This window comes from Rousettus aegyptiacus, unplaced genomic scaffold, assembly GCF_014176215.1.
Source record: "Rousettus aegyptiacus isolate mRouAeg1 unplaced genomic scaffold, mRouAeg1.p scaffold_m13_p_1, whole genome shotgun sequence".
NCBI classification, from domain to species: Eukaryota; Metazoa; Chordata; class Mammalia; order Chiroptera; family Pteropodidae; genus Rousettus; species Rousettus aegyptiacus.
In genome coordinates this window covers 95532302-95549033 of record NW_023416284.1, presented here as the reverse complement: position 1 = coordinate 95549033, position 16732 = coordinate 95532302, and the positions used below count along the sequence as shown (strand labels likewise).

Sequence of the window (16732 nt, the reverse complement as noted above, 5' to 3'; positions counted from 1 at the left end):
ATATCAAATATTGATTTTTTTATCACTTACTGTATTCCAGCACTGTTCTAGATGTTTTACATTTGTTAATGTATTTTATCTTTACCAAAAAAATTAGATAGTTATCGTTACCCTCATTTTACAAATGAGGAGAGGTTAAGCAGTTTGCCTAAAGTCACAGAGCTGATAAAAATGTAAAAGAGAAATCCGAACCCAGGCAAGCCTGGCTTCCGAACCCATGCTGCCAACCCTAGTAGGACAAGAGGGCCGTACTACTTCTCATCCGTAAAAAGCCAGGATTAAAACCTGCCATCTTGACTGTCACCCCACTCATCCTCTCAACTGGAAATATCTTGCATAATATTACAGTGCTGGCATTTTCACTTGCTTCATGTCACTTGATCTGCATTAAAGCCTTGAGCAGAAGTAAGTAGTAAGGTGCTTTTTTTTTCAATGCTTACATATATATTCTACCAAATTCAAACAGTACAAAAGTACAGTATATGTCTCTTGAAATTCTTCCAAAGCTAAAATCTTGATCAACATTTTGGCAAACATTCTCGTAGGCATCTCCTCGGAGTACATATGTGTAGATACATATTTACAGTGTAATGTAATTGGGACCTCAGCCAGATGCATTTCTGTAACTGAGGAGGAAGGACAGTATTGTTTCTGTCAACATTGGACGCAGGAGGAAATTACAGCGCAGTAAAGGGACCGACTTGTCCACTGGAGAGCCAGCGAGTACCAGGGTTGGGACTTCAGTCCCGTGTGGGTTTCTGTGGTTTAGGGGTAAGTACTCAAATCCAAGACCACATGTATTGTTTGACATCCATTGCTGCTGTCAGACGCTTCCTCCCAGCACCCAGTCCTGCCTCTGAATTGAGTGGGTGCCACGCCCCTGACGTTCTGTTGTCTTTGGAAATGTTGCCTACTGCAAAAGAGATTCAGAGAACGTGGTGAGTAGGAATATTTATACAGCTGTCCATAAAATGGCAGTGAGCTTTTGTGGACACTAAGTGATGGTAGCAGTTTTCTGGCCCTGTGAAATCTCAGCTGAGGCAGCCTCCTTGCAGGTCGCACAGTGATTGCAGATGTGGCTCAGACGTGCCGATGACTGCTCCAGTGCCGCCTATCATGTCCCCATCGAGCAGCCTTTAGCGTTGTTTTGAAGAATTTGAGGGGAAATGGAATCCGATGTTTGGAGAGGGAGAGATGCTCATTACCTCATCCTAACCAACTTCCTTTCCTACTGGATACTTTGGTCTTAGGGATTGGTATCTAGTTTTGCTGAAAATGAAATCATCTATTCAACTCTCAGGCTGCGTTAGTGAAAATGAACTCTAATGTGATTAGATATTAATGTAATGTAATGGAGGATTGGTATTAAATTGAGGCCTTCTGATCTTATTACTCCATAAATGCTACCTCCTGCTCAGACTGCTGCCCTGCCAGCCCTGCCTCCCCAGGCAGAAGCAGAAGCACGGGGCAGTGGTGCCAAAGCCTGTGAGCCCACTGTGGAAGCCTGGTGCAGAGGGGGAGGGACAGAAGGGGAGATAGTGAGAGGAGGGAGACCGGGGTTCAGGCCGCAGCTCTGACATCCGCCTAGGATGACCCACGGTGAGACCTCACTTCCTTCACTGCCTTGGGCCTCTGTGTCTGTCTTGTGGAGATTGGAGGGGCCGGACCACAGGAGGCATAATTCTAGGCCTGCCTGCACTCACAGAGGGTGCCCTTGAGGACCCTGAGCTTCAGTGTCAGGTTCCACCTTTACATGTAGAAGTGCTTGAAGATGTTTTTGATAGGCACAGGACTAGAAAGCTAAAAAGAGCAAAATCTTTATCTCCTCCACTCCTACACCCTGGTCCTGTTTGTAAAACTGACTTGACCCTAGTAGTTGCCCTGGCTATTGTCACTTATCCTAATTCTGTTCCCCTTTCCTAGAAGGGTGGTCTGAGAAGTAGGTGGTGGACCAGTTTTGGTGTGTGCTGTAGCTTCCCGTAGCAGTGGGGATGGGACTCTGATGCCCACTGCAGTATGGACACCTTCCTTTCCCTGACCTGCCAGAAGAAGCACATGAGTCTGTCATGAGTTACCAAGCTTAGCTAGGAAGTGACGGCGAGGCCCAGTGTGGAAGCGCTTCAGAACCTCCCTTGTAAGCTTGCTGGGCCCACAGGCTGCAACCTGCGCAGACTCTCCGAGAGAGCTGTGTGGGTCTGAGAGCAAAACAGTCTCCCACTGAGAAAATGGGCCAGGAGTACAAGCTCTGGGGATGGTCAGATGGCATCACCTTCATGTATGAATAATAGTGTTTGTACAAGGAGAGTGATTTTTCTTGTGCTGTTTCCAGAAAACTGCTTTCAGAGGCACAGACTTTGCACACAGGATGGTAACGACTTTTTAATGACCTTAAGGGGCCTCGTGTCCAGGCAGCAGTGAATCAATCTCAGTGGGAGGCTCGTGGTGAGAGAGAAGATGGAACACCTGAAACCGAAGGGGGGAAAACAAACCGCAAATACATGTATTTTCTTTGGTAGCATTATTTGGTAATTAGACAATTACAGGAAACAGCTTCCCAGCAGCTGGCATTTCCACAGTGTGAGCGGAGGAGGGACGGCAACAACCACGATCTCCTCACATTTATCACAGGAAATATTATTGGCGTTTACAGTCGTGGGTGCCGTGCACTCCTCCAGTGCATTCTGATGAGCTGTGAGTGTGAAGCCAAGAGCAGAGCTGCTCGTCTGGGCTTTAAATGAGGGGACCAGCCCCTGCTGACCGATGAGGGGTTGCCTTTAAAATTTGGGGGCTGCTTTTGGGCCCGCCCAGAGCCTGGGTAGTCCTGAGAATAAACCGTCGGTGGGGTGTACATTTGGAAGCCGGAAAGGGAGGGACAGAGGCCTATGGTGAAACTTCCTCTTCTTCCCCAGGTGCTATCACTTGGATGGGAGGAGAGTCAGACAGAGAGCCTGGGGTTCATGCCACAGTGAACAGTGAGTGACCCCCACTGCTCTAACCGCAGTGCTGGGTCTCCACTGCCGTCCTCTTGCCCTGCCCTACCCTGCCCTCAGTCAGGTCCTCTTCTCCAAACCTTCCAGTGAAGCCGCTGTGCGCACTCAGACACGTCCATTCAGCCAGCAGCCCTCTGAAGTAGGCCCTGTCTCACAGAGGGGGAAGTGTGTTTTATGAACTCCCACCGACCTTGATCACTTTTATATCTGGCCACACTTGGCACAGTGTGAGCTTGGTCTGTACTTTGTGCTTGTTTATGGAGAGCTTTATAAGAACCCCACATCGCCTTCACAGAAAGATAGGAGCACCTTTAATGAGATCATAGGCTCTGAATGGGGGACACTAGGTACTTGCTGCCTCCCTCAGCCATTCATTAGGTGGAGCCCTGTCTCCATCCCCTGTTCTCCTTACACCACAGGTCTCCCCAGGACAGAGGACAGGAGGCCCTTCCTCAGTGTACTCTGCTCCATCAGCCCACACTGTGGGCTGCGCTGACTGTACCGTCTAACCAGGCGAACGGTTGTGCTTCCTCTCACAGGTCCTGGCAGTCAGTAACTTTTGAAAGACAGCCTGCCTCCTTCATCCGAATCGTTGGAACACACAACACAGCGAATGAGGTAAGGGTCTTCTTTCTTGAAAGATACTGTGGTATTTCATAAGGTACAAGTAAATGCTACATCCTGAGTTAAGTGGAACTGTTTGTTCTACCTGCTAATGGCCTGTTGTTCAGACAGCTTGGCACAAAAGAAAGTCCTGCTCTTGCTCAGTGGGGATATCATTATCATTTCTGAATGTCTCTTCACTAGCAAGTGAAAGCCAACTCCTATGGCTTTGCTTACTCCTACCAGCCTCTCTGTGGAACTGGCAATCACACTGACCTTGAGAGGTCAGATACCCTGTCCTCAGAGTCTTCTGTCCTCCCAAACGAGCTATTTCAGAGGTCCTTTGGCCCTCTGAGTATAATGTTAAAGGAGCCCCAGCCCCGTGGGGGTGGCCATGGCGCATGGTTGCTGGTTCCTCTGTCTACTCAGTCCTGCGCCAGGCTGCCTCCCCCTTCCAGGCCTGTGCCTTCCCCAGTGCCCAGGCCCAGCTCCCAGGAGCAGGCAGTCATTTCAGTGGACCGTGCTGTTTGTAGCTGTTCCCTCCTCTTTAGATTCAATCAGGGAAGAGTGGGTGGGTTGTTTTCCCTCATATTTGGTACCCATGGTCAGGGTGCCTGGGCGTCAGATGTTACCATGCTGTTTTGTCTGGAATGGAAATGGCTTGAAGGGCACTGGACTCCTCTAGATCAGAAGAGAGAAGACAGCGCCTGCAGTGAGTGGGAATCCAGGGCCCGTGAGGACGGGGAGGGCGCTAGTAATGATCGCACCAGAACAGCAACGGAAGCCAAGATCAAGCCAGGCATACCTGAACTGTCGTCCCCTCAACAGCATGGATTCCCATTGGGCTCACAGGGTCACCTCGGGAGTCACTCACACAATTTAAGTTGAGAATAGCATCCGTTTCAATTTTGAGATTAAAATAATTCATAGTTAATCACTTACCTTTTCTGTTCTTCAGGTGGGTGTTGAGTAAGCAACTGGTGGTGAGAGTTGATGTCCAGCAGTTGACCATGCTGTTGACTTAGTCTACTCATCATCCACTTGCTTTGGTACAGTCATACATGTGTAGTGTGTACCTCTGAAGGGCTGCTGGTTAAAGACAGGAGTTGTGAGGAACAGTAAGGTTGAAATTTAAGAGGTAGATGAAAGGCATATAAATAGTAACAATTCTACAATTTCACCTTACCATGATCTTTCTCAGATCTGTATAAGATCAGCTTTCTGGGTGTGCAACCAGGGTGGTTGCATCGGGCTTCGCGCCCAGAAGGGGGCTCTGTGCTTGAGGTGTAATGCTAGCCAGCGTCATCCTAAAGTTCGTAGCATTTTTACCTTTGAATTTTTTTTAACAAGGGAAGCCCCATGGGAGCACCCACCCAGCTCTTAGAACCTCAGCTCACACTCAGACCCACCTCCGCTCCTTCTTGTCTTCCCAGGGTGGGTTCTCAGCTACCCACTCTCTGACTCCTGGTGCCTGTACCTGCTCAGCCCCCAGCCCTCAGCCCGCGCCACAACCACTGCCACGCTCCAGTCCCAGTGGGGCCTGGCGTGTATGCAGGAGGGTCAGAGTTGGTATGAATCCTGCATGCGATGCACCGGATAGGGTGAATGTGAGTGTCTGCTCGGGCCTTAAGTTAAGGCGATCCCTGTGCTCAGGGGAGAGCAACATTAAATCAAATGAAAACCCCATGACAGGTCAAGAGAGAGATTGAAAAAAAGCTTTTTCCTGCCTTCTGAACAAGAGGCTCCACATTTTCATTTTGCACTGAGCCCTTCACATTACATAGCTGTTCTAAGATTCATACATTGTGTTTATCGAATCAAAATTCTCCAGAGTACATCGAGGTGTTTCTGGGACTTCAAACAGCATTTTAAAAAGTGAAAATATTGTGATAATTCATATTCATTTTGCCTTTTTATTTATTTAAATAAAAATGATACACGCCCACAGTGTATTTCTTGCAGAGAAAAATTTGTCAACTGAAACCTGAAACCTTTGCTTTTGCCTCTTCATTTCAAAACAAACCTGAAAATTATAAAAGTAAATCACTTGATAATTTTTAAAGCACAAAATTAAAGAACTCTAAACATCGGTCATAAAAGCACTTTTTCTTTTTTTGATGATGTAATAAAAGTAACTTTGAATCTGCATTTTAATAGATATTTGATCCCCGAACCAAACACCAAATTGTTAAAAATAAATCCCAATTTTTCTCATACTTTAAACTTGTTAAATTAATTATGTATGTATTATTATTAAATCGGAAAACAATTTAAATGTTAAATTGGAAAACAATTTAAATTTATGTAATATATCAAGCTAAAATGAAATATATTTCATTTGCAGTCACTTATTTCTTATATAAAGCATAAAAAAAAAGAACAAATTTTTCTTTAATTCCTAAACAGGGCTGTGCAGTTATATATTACAACAAAAAGAATTCCTAAGTCATAGAAGGCTGGGAAGCACTGGAGTAGGTGTGGTCAGGGTCTTCTTCCAGCTGTCAGTCCCAACCCATCACCTCAGTGACCAGATGAAGAATAATTTCCCATTACAGAACTATATAGCTGAAGTGCAAGATCTTCTTTCCTGATGAGTTCCCCAAAACTATCTGTGCAGGGAGCCCCAACCGCTTTGGACCAGCCAGTTTGAATGGCTTGGCTGGTAGGTTACTAACTGGTAATCTGTTGCATTTGGCTGATGAGCACCTTGCTCAGCTGCCCTAGTGAGTCAGTTATTGATCAGGGGGAAAAAAAGCTGTAATGTAATGTTGCCAACTATGAAATATCTTAAATCATAAAATAAATAGTGACCAGGATCATAAGGCCAGATCTGTAAATTATATCATCCTCAGAGCACACAGAAAGACACAAAAGAGTTGAATTTCACTGGGCATCAAGCATATAGCAACCTCTCAAAGAGAATATTCTTTACAGTATAACTGTTTTCTGGGACAGCGTTTGGAAGAAGTAGCATCCTTTGTCTTAGGCACAGCGGGAATATGTGTAAGTCAGTGTGGCAAAGAGGTGTGAGGAGCAGGGTCTGCATTAAGGGAAGCAGGTGACTCAGGTAGGTCAGGCAGGACTCCTGGCAGAGGCAGCCCTAGGGAAGCACCGAGATGGCACAAACAGCCGAGTCAAGGAGGCTGGGGCAGAGTCAGGAAATCAAGATGGCTGGGGGTCCCTAGTCCCATGGGAGTGACAACCATGCCATCAGAAAATCAGAGTCAGAGCACCTTTTTCACAGCGAAGGGCAGTGTAGAGAGAAGGCGGGGTTTCCTCAAGTCTGTCACTGCTTGTTTGCCAAGCGACAGACATCAGTGGCCTTCAGTTCAGAGCCAGGGCCTGTTTCTCTTTTAGACACTCTGAATGTTTACCAAGCCGAAGCTTTTGTGCTAATCTCGGAAGCATAAATGGACTTGGTTTTTAGCATGAAAAGTTGAGGTTGTCTGTGCAATAACAGAAAAAGAAAAATAAGTGAATAAACTGCCACATCCCCTGGGTAAGACTATTTTCTGTAGGTACTGCCCCATCCAGAGAAGGAGGGTCAGACCAGGGAACAGTGGGGAAGGTGCAGCTTACAGAGCATTCAGAATAGTGGGGTTGCACTGTTCTGGCAACAGGGACATAGTGTGTAAGCGGCCAGAGATCCTGGCAGCTATGTGACTGTGGCAGTGGAAACTATGACCTCAAAACATCCAGCTGCTGTTGGAATAGTAGGGGCCTACCGAGCTAAACCAGATTGGGATTTCTTGCCCAATATAAGTATGTGTCTGTCTTGCTCCAGCAGGCCAGGCCTCCCTGCATGCAGGGCTCAGCATCTGTCTGTGGCCTGTTAATTTCCCTCACTTCTCTCCATCCGGGCCAGGCCAATTCTCAGATGATAGCAACCTCGGCAGTCTGGAGGTTCAGATTTCTCGATCACCTGTTTTGGCACGCTTCTGATTTCCTGCGGCATTTCATCCCTCTCCTCTGGGAAGTGTGTGTCTGCTGCTGGCATCTGTCTCTCATCTTCCTCTGTGAGCACCGCAGCAATGAATTCATTTAATTTTTTAGCTATGTTTATGACTTTTGTCGATAAATTCCCTAATGCTTAACCTCTTGAAGAATGCACCACTTCCTTCAGCGACCCCCCCCCCCGCCCCCCTGCTCCTGTGTACTCGGTGTCATCCTTGTCATTTATCTTAACTTCTTGGAACATTTTCCTTCATTTCACGTGGGGTGGAGGGATGCGTGCCATGCTCTGCTCCTCTCTGCTCCGTAATCTCCCCTATGCTTGGCACACGACTCATGTTTCTCTCCTCTACCTTGGGCACCTTTTTGCACATCATCTGCCCACTCACATGGTGTACTTTGTCTTCCTCATACACTTAGCACTAGATGGCAGACACATGTCAGCTTGTCTTCCAGCACATCGACTCTCTCATCCTGCTATCCTTCATTTGTTTTCATTCATTTGCTTCTCCCAAGTACCTGTAGCAAAAAGGTCATTCTTGGTTCTTGGCTCTTTCCTCAGTTGCTTCATGGTGGTCTCAGCCACCAACTCGGCAATCGTGCGGTCATTCCAGCCCACCTGCCTCAGTTGCTAATTGACTGAGCTATTTAGGAGGAAAGCATCACTCTCTTTTCCCTTTTTAAGTCTTTCGTCTGAATAAAGATTAGAAATGGGGATTTGTTGACAATACCACAAATACCACGGCAGAGCTGAAGTTTCAACCCCAGTGACTGTGCCGTGCCGATTCTGATGCAGTGCCTCTCACAGACCCCTTCATTTTCATTTCGTTAATTACTGTAGCAAAGTAACAAAGGCCCACTCCTATCTTAAGGACAGTAGCCTGGGCCCAAATGAGACCTGTCTGTGGACCTATGAAACACAGTATATTAAAATAAATAGAAGTTATACATGTTTCTTCTTGTGGCTTTTATGAAAACATGGGTCGAAAGCAAGTTTTGGGGTAATTTTTCATAAGCAGAGAGCTCAGGGGCACAAGCACCCCTAAGGGTTAAATAGGACTATAGGAAAAACTCCGCAATATAGAGAGACTGGGTTCCTGCTCAGAAGAACCCACATGAAAGCCTTTGCCAAGTCAATACAGAAACTGAGGATGGTATTGACAGTCTGTAGGCAGCTCTCAGGGCTTCATTTACTTATTGAATTTCTGTAGCTAAGGAGAGAGGCTGTGTCGTATTTATCTTTGTATTCCCTGCACCTAGCATGTGCCTGCCGTATGTACACAGAGAGTACCTGTTGGCTGAATGAGTGAATGAATCATTCGGTCTGCCCATCCACCTCTCCCTATCCCCATCAGTCAGCCAAATGAAGAAAGAGATTTAGTGATTCAGCTGCTTGTCATCAAGATACCATGGCATTCCAAGGCAGAGTTTTTGTAGTCCTACCAAGGAGTTTCTTAAACTAGAAACTTTTATAAATGGAAAAGTCTGTTAAAAACCTCAACATCTCCTAGTTAAGAACCCTTATAATAATAACTAGTATTATAATAACTAGTATTTACTGAGCACTTAATATGTGCCAGGTCCCATTCCAAGCCCTTTATATTTATTATACTATGTAATCCTCATATGTGGAGTAGGTTCTATTCTCACTGCATTTTAAAATAAGAAATATCAGGTTGTTGGCAAAGATGAGGAGTGATGGGTAGTTCTCATCCAGTACTGTGGGGGCATAAAAGGATACAATCACTTTGGAGAACAGTTTGGTATGGTCTTCCAAAGTTGAATACTTGCATACCTACCTGATGGCTAAGCATTTTCTCCCCTATATGTAGTCTCTAAAAAAGCTCTTATACAAGTTCAGGACACAAGAATGAGGATGCTCACGGCAGCACTGTTCATACCAGACCTGAATGATATACCACCCAACGGTACCCCTGTTGGAGAATGGATAAGTAAAGTGCAGTACGTCCAGAGGGCCGTGATCTATGTCAAAGCCAGACACAAAAATATACATACAGTAGGATTACATTCATAATAACATCAAAAACAGATAAAACTAAGCTATGACATTTAAGGATGCATACACAGGTGGTTAAACTTAAAAAAAAAAAAAAAAAAAAAGAAAGCTAAGTAATGCTTATTATTAAAGCCAGAATTGTGGTTTCCTTGGGGTGGGGAGGTTTGGGTCAGAAAGAGCCACATAGAGGGACCACAGACTCCAGCACTGTTCCTAACTCCTGACCAGGTGGTGTTTACATGGCGTTCACTGTGTCTAGTTATACAACAAGCCCTACATATATATTTTATGCATGTGTTAGTGTTTGGTTTTCACAAAAAATGTTTGTCTTAATAAGTGAAAAGGTAAATTGATGAGGAAACTGAAGCTGAGCCACATTAAGTGATTTGCACAAGGTCACCCTGCTGGTGAGTGACAGAGCCGGGATTTGAATCCAAGCAGCCTGGCTCTTAACATCCAGACTGCTCCATCTCCCAAAAAAAGCATAATAAATAGTAAAGCCACAGAAATGAACCCAGCTCTGCCTTGGCCTGGATATGTGAGATTTTAGTGGGCAGGTGGTTCCTGTGGACAGGCTCTTGCAGCAGCCCATGCTAGATCTAGGACAGAAACCAAGGCAGGGCCCTTCCTTTGGGGGATTGGATTTTCACTGCATGAGTGAAATCTACCCACATGGGGAGTGTCTTAACTCTGGTGACATTGCAAATAGCAATTAATAGTAGGTACAAAAATATAGTGGAGTGAACTGAAGTGGAGGACTGATGTGCATGGATGTAGAGGCCAGGCCCTGAGGAGGTGAGGTTGCATCATCTGTAAAATGGGTCAAATGAGCCTGGCCCTTTGGGACTGGATAGACTTGCATGAGATTGTATATGAAGGATTTTACCAGGGAGTAGGGAAGGGTTGCAGAGCCCTTGCACACGCTCAAGGCTTGTTGTTCAGGGAATCTGACCACGAGCTTAAAGCAGGAGGCGCTGCTGGAGCCGGCACCAGCAGGACAGAAAGTCTGCAAGTGGCTGCTTGAGTTGCCCTCCAGGACCACTCAGCATGTAGCCTGGAGTGAGGCACAATTTATTTACAGGCTTCTGTCAGGCCGGTGAGTGGCTGTGGGCTCCCACTGCCATCCACGTTCCCATGGCAACATGTGGCTCCAGTGAAGAAACAACAACAACAACAAAAAAAAAACACACAGGGAAATTGACTGTTGTTAAAAAAAAAAAAAAAATCTCCTTCCTGTTCTAGCAATCATTATTTCCCAGACTCCATTCCCCTGAAGCATCCTCTAGAGGATGTCTTCTAAGCACCGAAGGCACACCTCAGTTATATACTGGCTGCCAAGGCCACAATTCTCAGTCATCAGCACTAGAATCGACACAAACATCCCGGTGGCAGAGATTCAGAGAGATCCAGAGCCAAAGGACAGGCAAGTGTCACCCATCAGAGAGAGACCCAGTTCTAGCCCTTGAACTCCTACTTCTGCCAGAGAGAACCCAGTTGTCCAGGGGTTGCACATGGCAGTGATGGAGAAAGGGTACACACAAGTAAAACCTGCTGGGGAATAGAAATAACTACAACAAGCCAGGTTTCAGATGCACCTGGGTACCCTGTGTGGTGTGCTCAAGGCAGAGGTGGCATTTGCAAGGACAAGACTAGGTGTGGGCCAGAGAGAGGGTAAGCTCTGGAGCATGAGCCCAAGACCGAGGTCAGGTAGGCCAGCCTAGCACCTGTGAGTTTGCATAATAGTCCTAGGACGAGGCTTTGCCTGGGTCCCCCAATACACTGCACTCCTTGAGGGCAGAGATCATGTCATGGTACTTTGTGTCCCAGCATCCAGCCCAGCATCCAGCAGACAGTAGCCCCTCCATAAATCAGACTGGGGGCCAGAGCTTTGGTGTAGGGTGCTGAAGGAATTCAGCTCTGAGGACTTACTTGTGACAACCTGGATCTGAAGAACGAGGAAGAACTGAAGATCCCAGCAAGGCTGTAATTCTCAAGACCTTGGAGAATGGTAGGGCTGTGATGGCTATGAGAATGTCTAGCAGCATTTATTGTGAAAAATATAGGATAAGATGGAAAGGTGGTTAAAGGTGAGCTTAATGTGAATTTAAGGGCTATACGTGCAGATAATGGTCAGGGTCACGTTTCTCAGAAGAATCAGGCTAAGAAGAAAGGGTGATAAATGATAAAGAAGCAAGCCTGAGAATGCGTGGGGCAGGAAGGCGAGGAATGAGCTGAGGAAGAGAGAGAAGTTGGTGGAAGGGAGGGCAGAGTCTGATCGCATGTGGACCAGGAGACTTCAGCCCTGGTGGCAGCCTCACCCCCAACCTGCTGTGTGACTCTCAGCAAGCCACTTCGCCACTCTGGTTCTCAGGACACTTATCTTTAAGGAGAGGGAAGTAGATCTTAAAGGTTTCTTCCCAGTGAGACAGAAAAAAAAAAAAGGCAGAAAAATACTTAATTTGTAGCATGATTATAAAGGAAGACCTTTTTATAGGCATCTTTAAAACTTAAATGTCTATTATGAAAGATTTTATTGGGAAGAGAGGGAAAGTAACACAGTGAGCACATGTCATTGCCCCCTGTACTAGAGCAGCACTTGGCACCAAACAACTGGCCTGGGAGAACCTAGCACCTAAGCGGCGGAATGCCTGGAGCCTCTTAGAGTGAGATGAATGGCGACATCCAGCTTGTGAGGATAATTTCAAACAGTCCCACTGCTGAGCCAGCAGTCAGGAATCAGGCCTGAAATCTCCGTGTAGCTGGAGCTCTTCTAGGTAGAACAGGCACACGTTACCTGGGTGAAGTGAAGAGCTGCCCAGGGCGGCCGGGGCTACACGCGCCGGCCTTCCAGGGAGAGTGGGGCCACGGCCAGGCTCTCCAGCAGGAAGGGGGCCTTGGTAAGGCCACATCTACTACGTTCTACCTGTGAACTAGAATATTTCTTTTTTTGTCTTGTATTTTTTCGAAAATAAAAAGATACCTCCACTACCCCAGAGCCAAGTTAACTGAGAGAATCACTACCTCTGGAAACCTGTAGTGTGCACACGGAAAAGACAGAATCAAAAATTTGGGGGCTGCCTGGGGTGATACCTACTGCAAAGGCTTTTTTTTTTTCTCCAGAACTTTCCAAACAATGGCATTCCAGTTATTTGTGGGTGCCCTGGCCTACGCGAATAAGGGAAAGTGACATGGGAAAGTTATTGTTGCCATATATAAGCAGTGTCACCAAGAAACTTACTCCCATACCCATTAGGAGTGAATACTTGTGCTAAACTGTCGGGGTGTCCTATCACCCTGAGCGACTCTAAAAAGTATAACTCATAATCTGGAAACGTCTCCCATGAAATGGGCTCCTCAGCTGAAAACGATACTTTAGGCTGTTCAGATAGCCATATATAAAACTTTGGTTTACAGAAAGGGTTGTTTCCTTGGAAATACTTGGTCTTCATTTTTAAAGAAACAAAAATAAAATATCCCTACAGTCCACAGAGTGACTCTTCTGCTCCTGAGAGGAGTGTAACAAAGATGTTAATCGTCACCATCATTAGGATCAGTTCAGGTTTGTTGCGTGGTGAGTGGGGGTGCGATGCTGCCACACCAGAGGCTGTGAAAGGAAGACAGGAAGTCTTCAGGGTGGTATAATTCAGACGCCACGTCTTTGCGTCTGACTTATGGGCAAATGTCATTGAAAGGTAGGTGTCTGTTATCAAGATATGTCACCTTGTAAATGTAAGTTGAGAGGTTGGATCAGAAATCCTATTTGTATTGGTTGGCATGAAAGCAGTCTGTGAAAATTACTCGGGAGAAACCAGAAAAGCAAGGTAGGGTCATTGATCACCATTTATTAAATTTTCCCAATTTCCGCTGCAGTTCACAGTGGACTTTTAGGCCAACTTGGGAAAATTAGCAGAGGCTTCTAAAAACCTTGAGGACGTGTAGAACAGGTAGTGCTTGGGGGTTCCTTTAATGAAAGGCGCAGTCAGCAGCCAGCTGAGGAGCCCAGCTGGTCACTAAGGAGTTGCTGCACTTGTGCACAGAGAAAAGAGCACCCCGGACCGTCTCAAACATATAGCAAGTTATGGCTCACGGAGAGGAGGGGCAAAGCGATACTAGACAGCAGCTACGGAAGAGGACGCCAGATAGTGGCTGAGGCTGTGCGGGCTCATACACACGACTACATTCCAAATTAGCCGGCTCCTCTCAGGGGACCGATCCAGAGGCTGCCGAAGCTGGTTCAGTGAAGGTGCCCCTTTGTGAGCAGCAGCAATCAAACAGGCTAATGGGATGCGTGATTGCTGAAAAGGGGCAGGGAAAAGGATGCGGCGACTGTGGTAATAGTCTTGCATAAATCAGTCGTGCGACTCTGCCCTGCACGCTTCATTCGCTTTTGGTCACATCCTTTCTAAGGGGTATTGCAGTCTTGGGAAGGTGCAGACGAAAGAAATTGGATCACACAAGCTTCTGAGCAAACGGAAACTCAGGACCTGGCTGTAGCACCGAGAAGGAGGTCCACAGGTGCTCAGAGGGAAGAGGGGCTTGGGGGTGTGGCAGGTCAGGCAGCACATTTCTAGATGGCATCCCCTCCGCCACCCTCTGTGGTGGAGTCAGCTCGCTCAAGCCATCGGCTACCCCCTCCAGCTTCCTGTGGAAAGAGCAGAGGCACCCCAGTTTCTTTCCCTTTATGCACTTCTGCCAGGGCGGAGGCAGCTTGGGCCGGCCCACCACATGGCCACCAGTGAAGGAGCCAGTTTCCCCATAACAGGCTCACTTCCCACCCCTGATCCTGAGAACAGAGTCAGGACTTCCCACAGGGCCCTTCTCCAGATACCCATTTGCAGCAGGTGCCTGGGGTCCCGAGGAAAGGAACCCCAGCTTTGTACAAGATGATGGTGAGGTGCACACACCATGCTGCTTATTTTGCATCTGTAGTAGTCTAGGACTTAGCTATGTGTTGGTTTTGTACTGGTGTCATATTAGGTGCAAGGCTGGTGGGTTGGATTATCAACTGATATGACTGAGCCAGCACACTGTTCTGCAGAGGGGTGAGTAGAGCCTCTCATTGTGTGACCAGCGTGGGAAGTAAGGTGTCAGGACCCAGACCTTTATCTGGAAGTCTTCTCTTTGTCCCCTCTACCTGGAAGGCTACTCCCCTCCCTCTCTGCCTCCCAATTCTTTAAGACCTAGTTTATGCACATCTTTCTCTGTGACCCTCCCTGACCTCTCCCTTCTAGACAAAATTAATTTCTCACACATCTGTCATATTACTGATCACATGCTATTATAATTTTCTATGTGAGGCATCCTGATACAAGGAGACCACAGACTTTGGAGCCGCTTGGGTGTGACCCTGGTACCTGGCAGGGACACCTTTGCCCCCCACCCTCTCCCCTGCTGGGATGGGAGACATAGTGCAATACCTGGTCAGTGTTCATGCTCAGTGAGATCTTTGAAGTTCCAAAAGCAAAAACAGTGAAAGGATCTGAAGACGAGTACAGGTCCTTGGTGGTTGGCTGAGCCTAGAGCCCCCTGGGGACCCCGCTGCTGCCACCTTCCGTAGTACCGCAGTCTGCCAGTCTCTGTCCTCCCAAAGAATCCTTGGAGTCACTGTGGACCCTTTCTTTCCTGTATCAGTCTTACTGAGTCTGTTAGCAAGTTCTATTATTATTCCTTTAAAAATGACACTTTTCTGTTTATCTCAAATTGCTGAATTCTCTCTCAGGGGATTTCAAGTGTTAACCTAAAAATAAAAAGCCTTTCAAAGTAAGAGGCAACAAGTATTTATTTGAGATCAAAGAATAGCTATTCAGGAAGCATTGATTCAGGCAGAAGCCCAGGTAGTGTTCCAATTAGGAGACAAAGGCGGTGGATAAATATGAGAAATGAAAGGGGAACAATTACATCAATAGGAGGAAGACATTTCTATTGGTGCAGATAATATAGCGATGCTAATTCTAAACAGTTTTTAAATTGTTAGTCCTGTAGTCACCAATTCGGTAATCATATTATCTGCTTTCTTGCTATCCTTGCAAACAGTTCTTTAGGGCACAATGTTGCTTTAGGCTCAGTACAAAGATTATTTTGCCCTGTTTTAGCATTCCAAACAGTAGAGGCTTAAGACACGCAAGGCAGTTCCTGTGGGACAGCAGCTCTGGCTCCATTTTAAAGTAATTTTTTATATTATGATTTTTTTTTGTACAAGGTTTAAGTACTTATTGTCATCTGCTTACTTTCTTTAAACACTTGTCCCTATAAACATATATTCCTTTTGCGACATTTTAAATTTAAGAAATACTTCTTTTTTAAGAGTCTCTTCCCTCCAGAGTCCTTAGCTCCCTGTCCAGATCTAGGCCAAGCTCTCCTGTGTCTCCTGGGCTGTGCTTCTTGCCTCCACTCCCTCCACTTCCACCTACCCCACACCTTCCTGCTTTCTTTGTCATCCTCAGCCTGAGAGCCTACAGTGGTCTCTTCTCTCCTTCTCTATCAGGGGCTCCCTCCTCCGACCTTCCCAGCTCAGCTCAGACATCTCCTCCTCCAGGAAGCATCCCCAACTCCCTCAGGCTGGCTGGGGACCCCTTCTCTACACCCTCACGGTGTCCTGTATGCCCAGAGTTTCTTGCCTGTCCACTAATATGCCTGCTCTCCTCACTGGGTAGTGCGCCCCGAGGGGCCAGGACTTTCACAGGCATGCAGGAGGTGCCTCATAAGTGTTTGTGGAAGGAATGCACTCACACCTCCTGACCTCCAAACCTGCTCACACATTCGGCTCCTCCAGCCACGCCTATGGTATGCGCTGTGCCCATTCTGCCTTCTGTATCCTTTCCCGACTTCCACCTGCCCTTAGCCTGCTTACTCGGACACCCACTGCACACTCTCTACTTCTCCACTGACTTCAGGCCTCACCCATCTTTCCATTTGTAGAACACCCTTTTCCACTTAGAATCTTTACCCCTCAGTTTGTGATTTAATAAAAGTAACTGTTTCCTTTCTGTCACCTTTGAATCTGGCAGAGCCTCCTTGGCTCTCTGGAGATGCTCAGGGAACTTGCATTGAAGTTATTTGGTTCTTTAGTGACACTCTTGGGACTCTGGGATCACAGACGAAGCGTGACTCTGAGAGGGCCTCATTCCTCATGTCCGGTCACTGCTCCCCGGCTGCAGCACACCCACCCAGA

At 46.7% G+C, this 16732-nt stretch overlaps 1 protein-coding gene across 2 annotated transcripts in view; it reads left to right on the top strand.

The window, feature by feature from the left end:
• Positions 1 to 16732, top strand: part of BTBD9 (BTB domain containing 9) — a 363080-nt gene that overhangs the window by 334978 nt on the left and 11370 nt on the right. For both annotated transcript variants that reach the window (XM_036217549.1, XM_036217550.1), the window contains exon 10: positions 3530 to 3608. In XM_036217549.1, coding sequence (XP_036073442.1) covers positions 3530 to 3608 — 79 coding nt within the window. The remainder of the gene's footprint in view (positions 1 to 3529; positions 3609 to 16732) is intronic.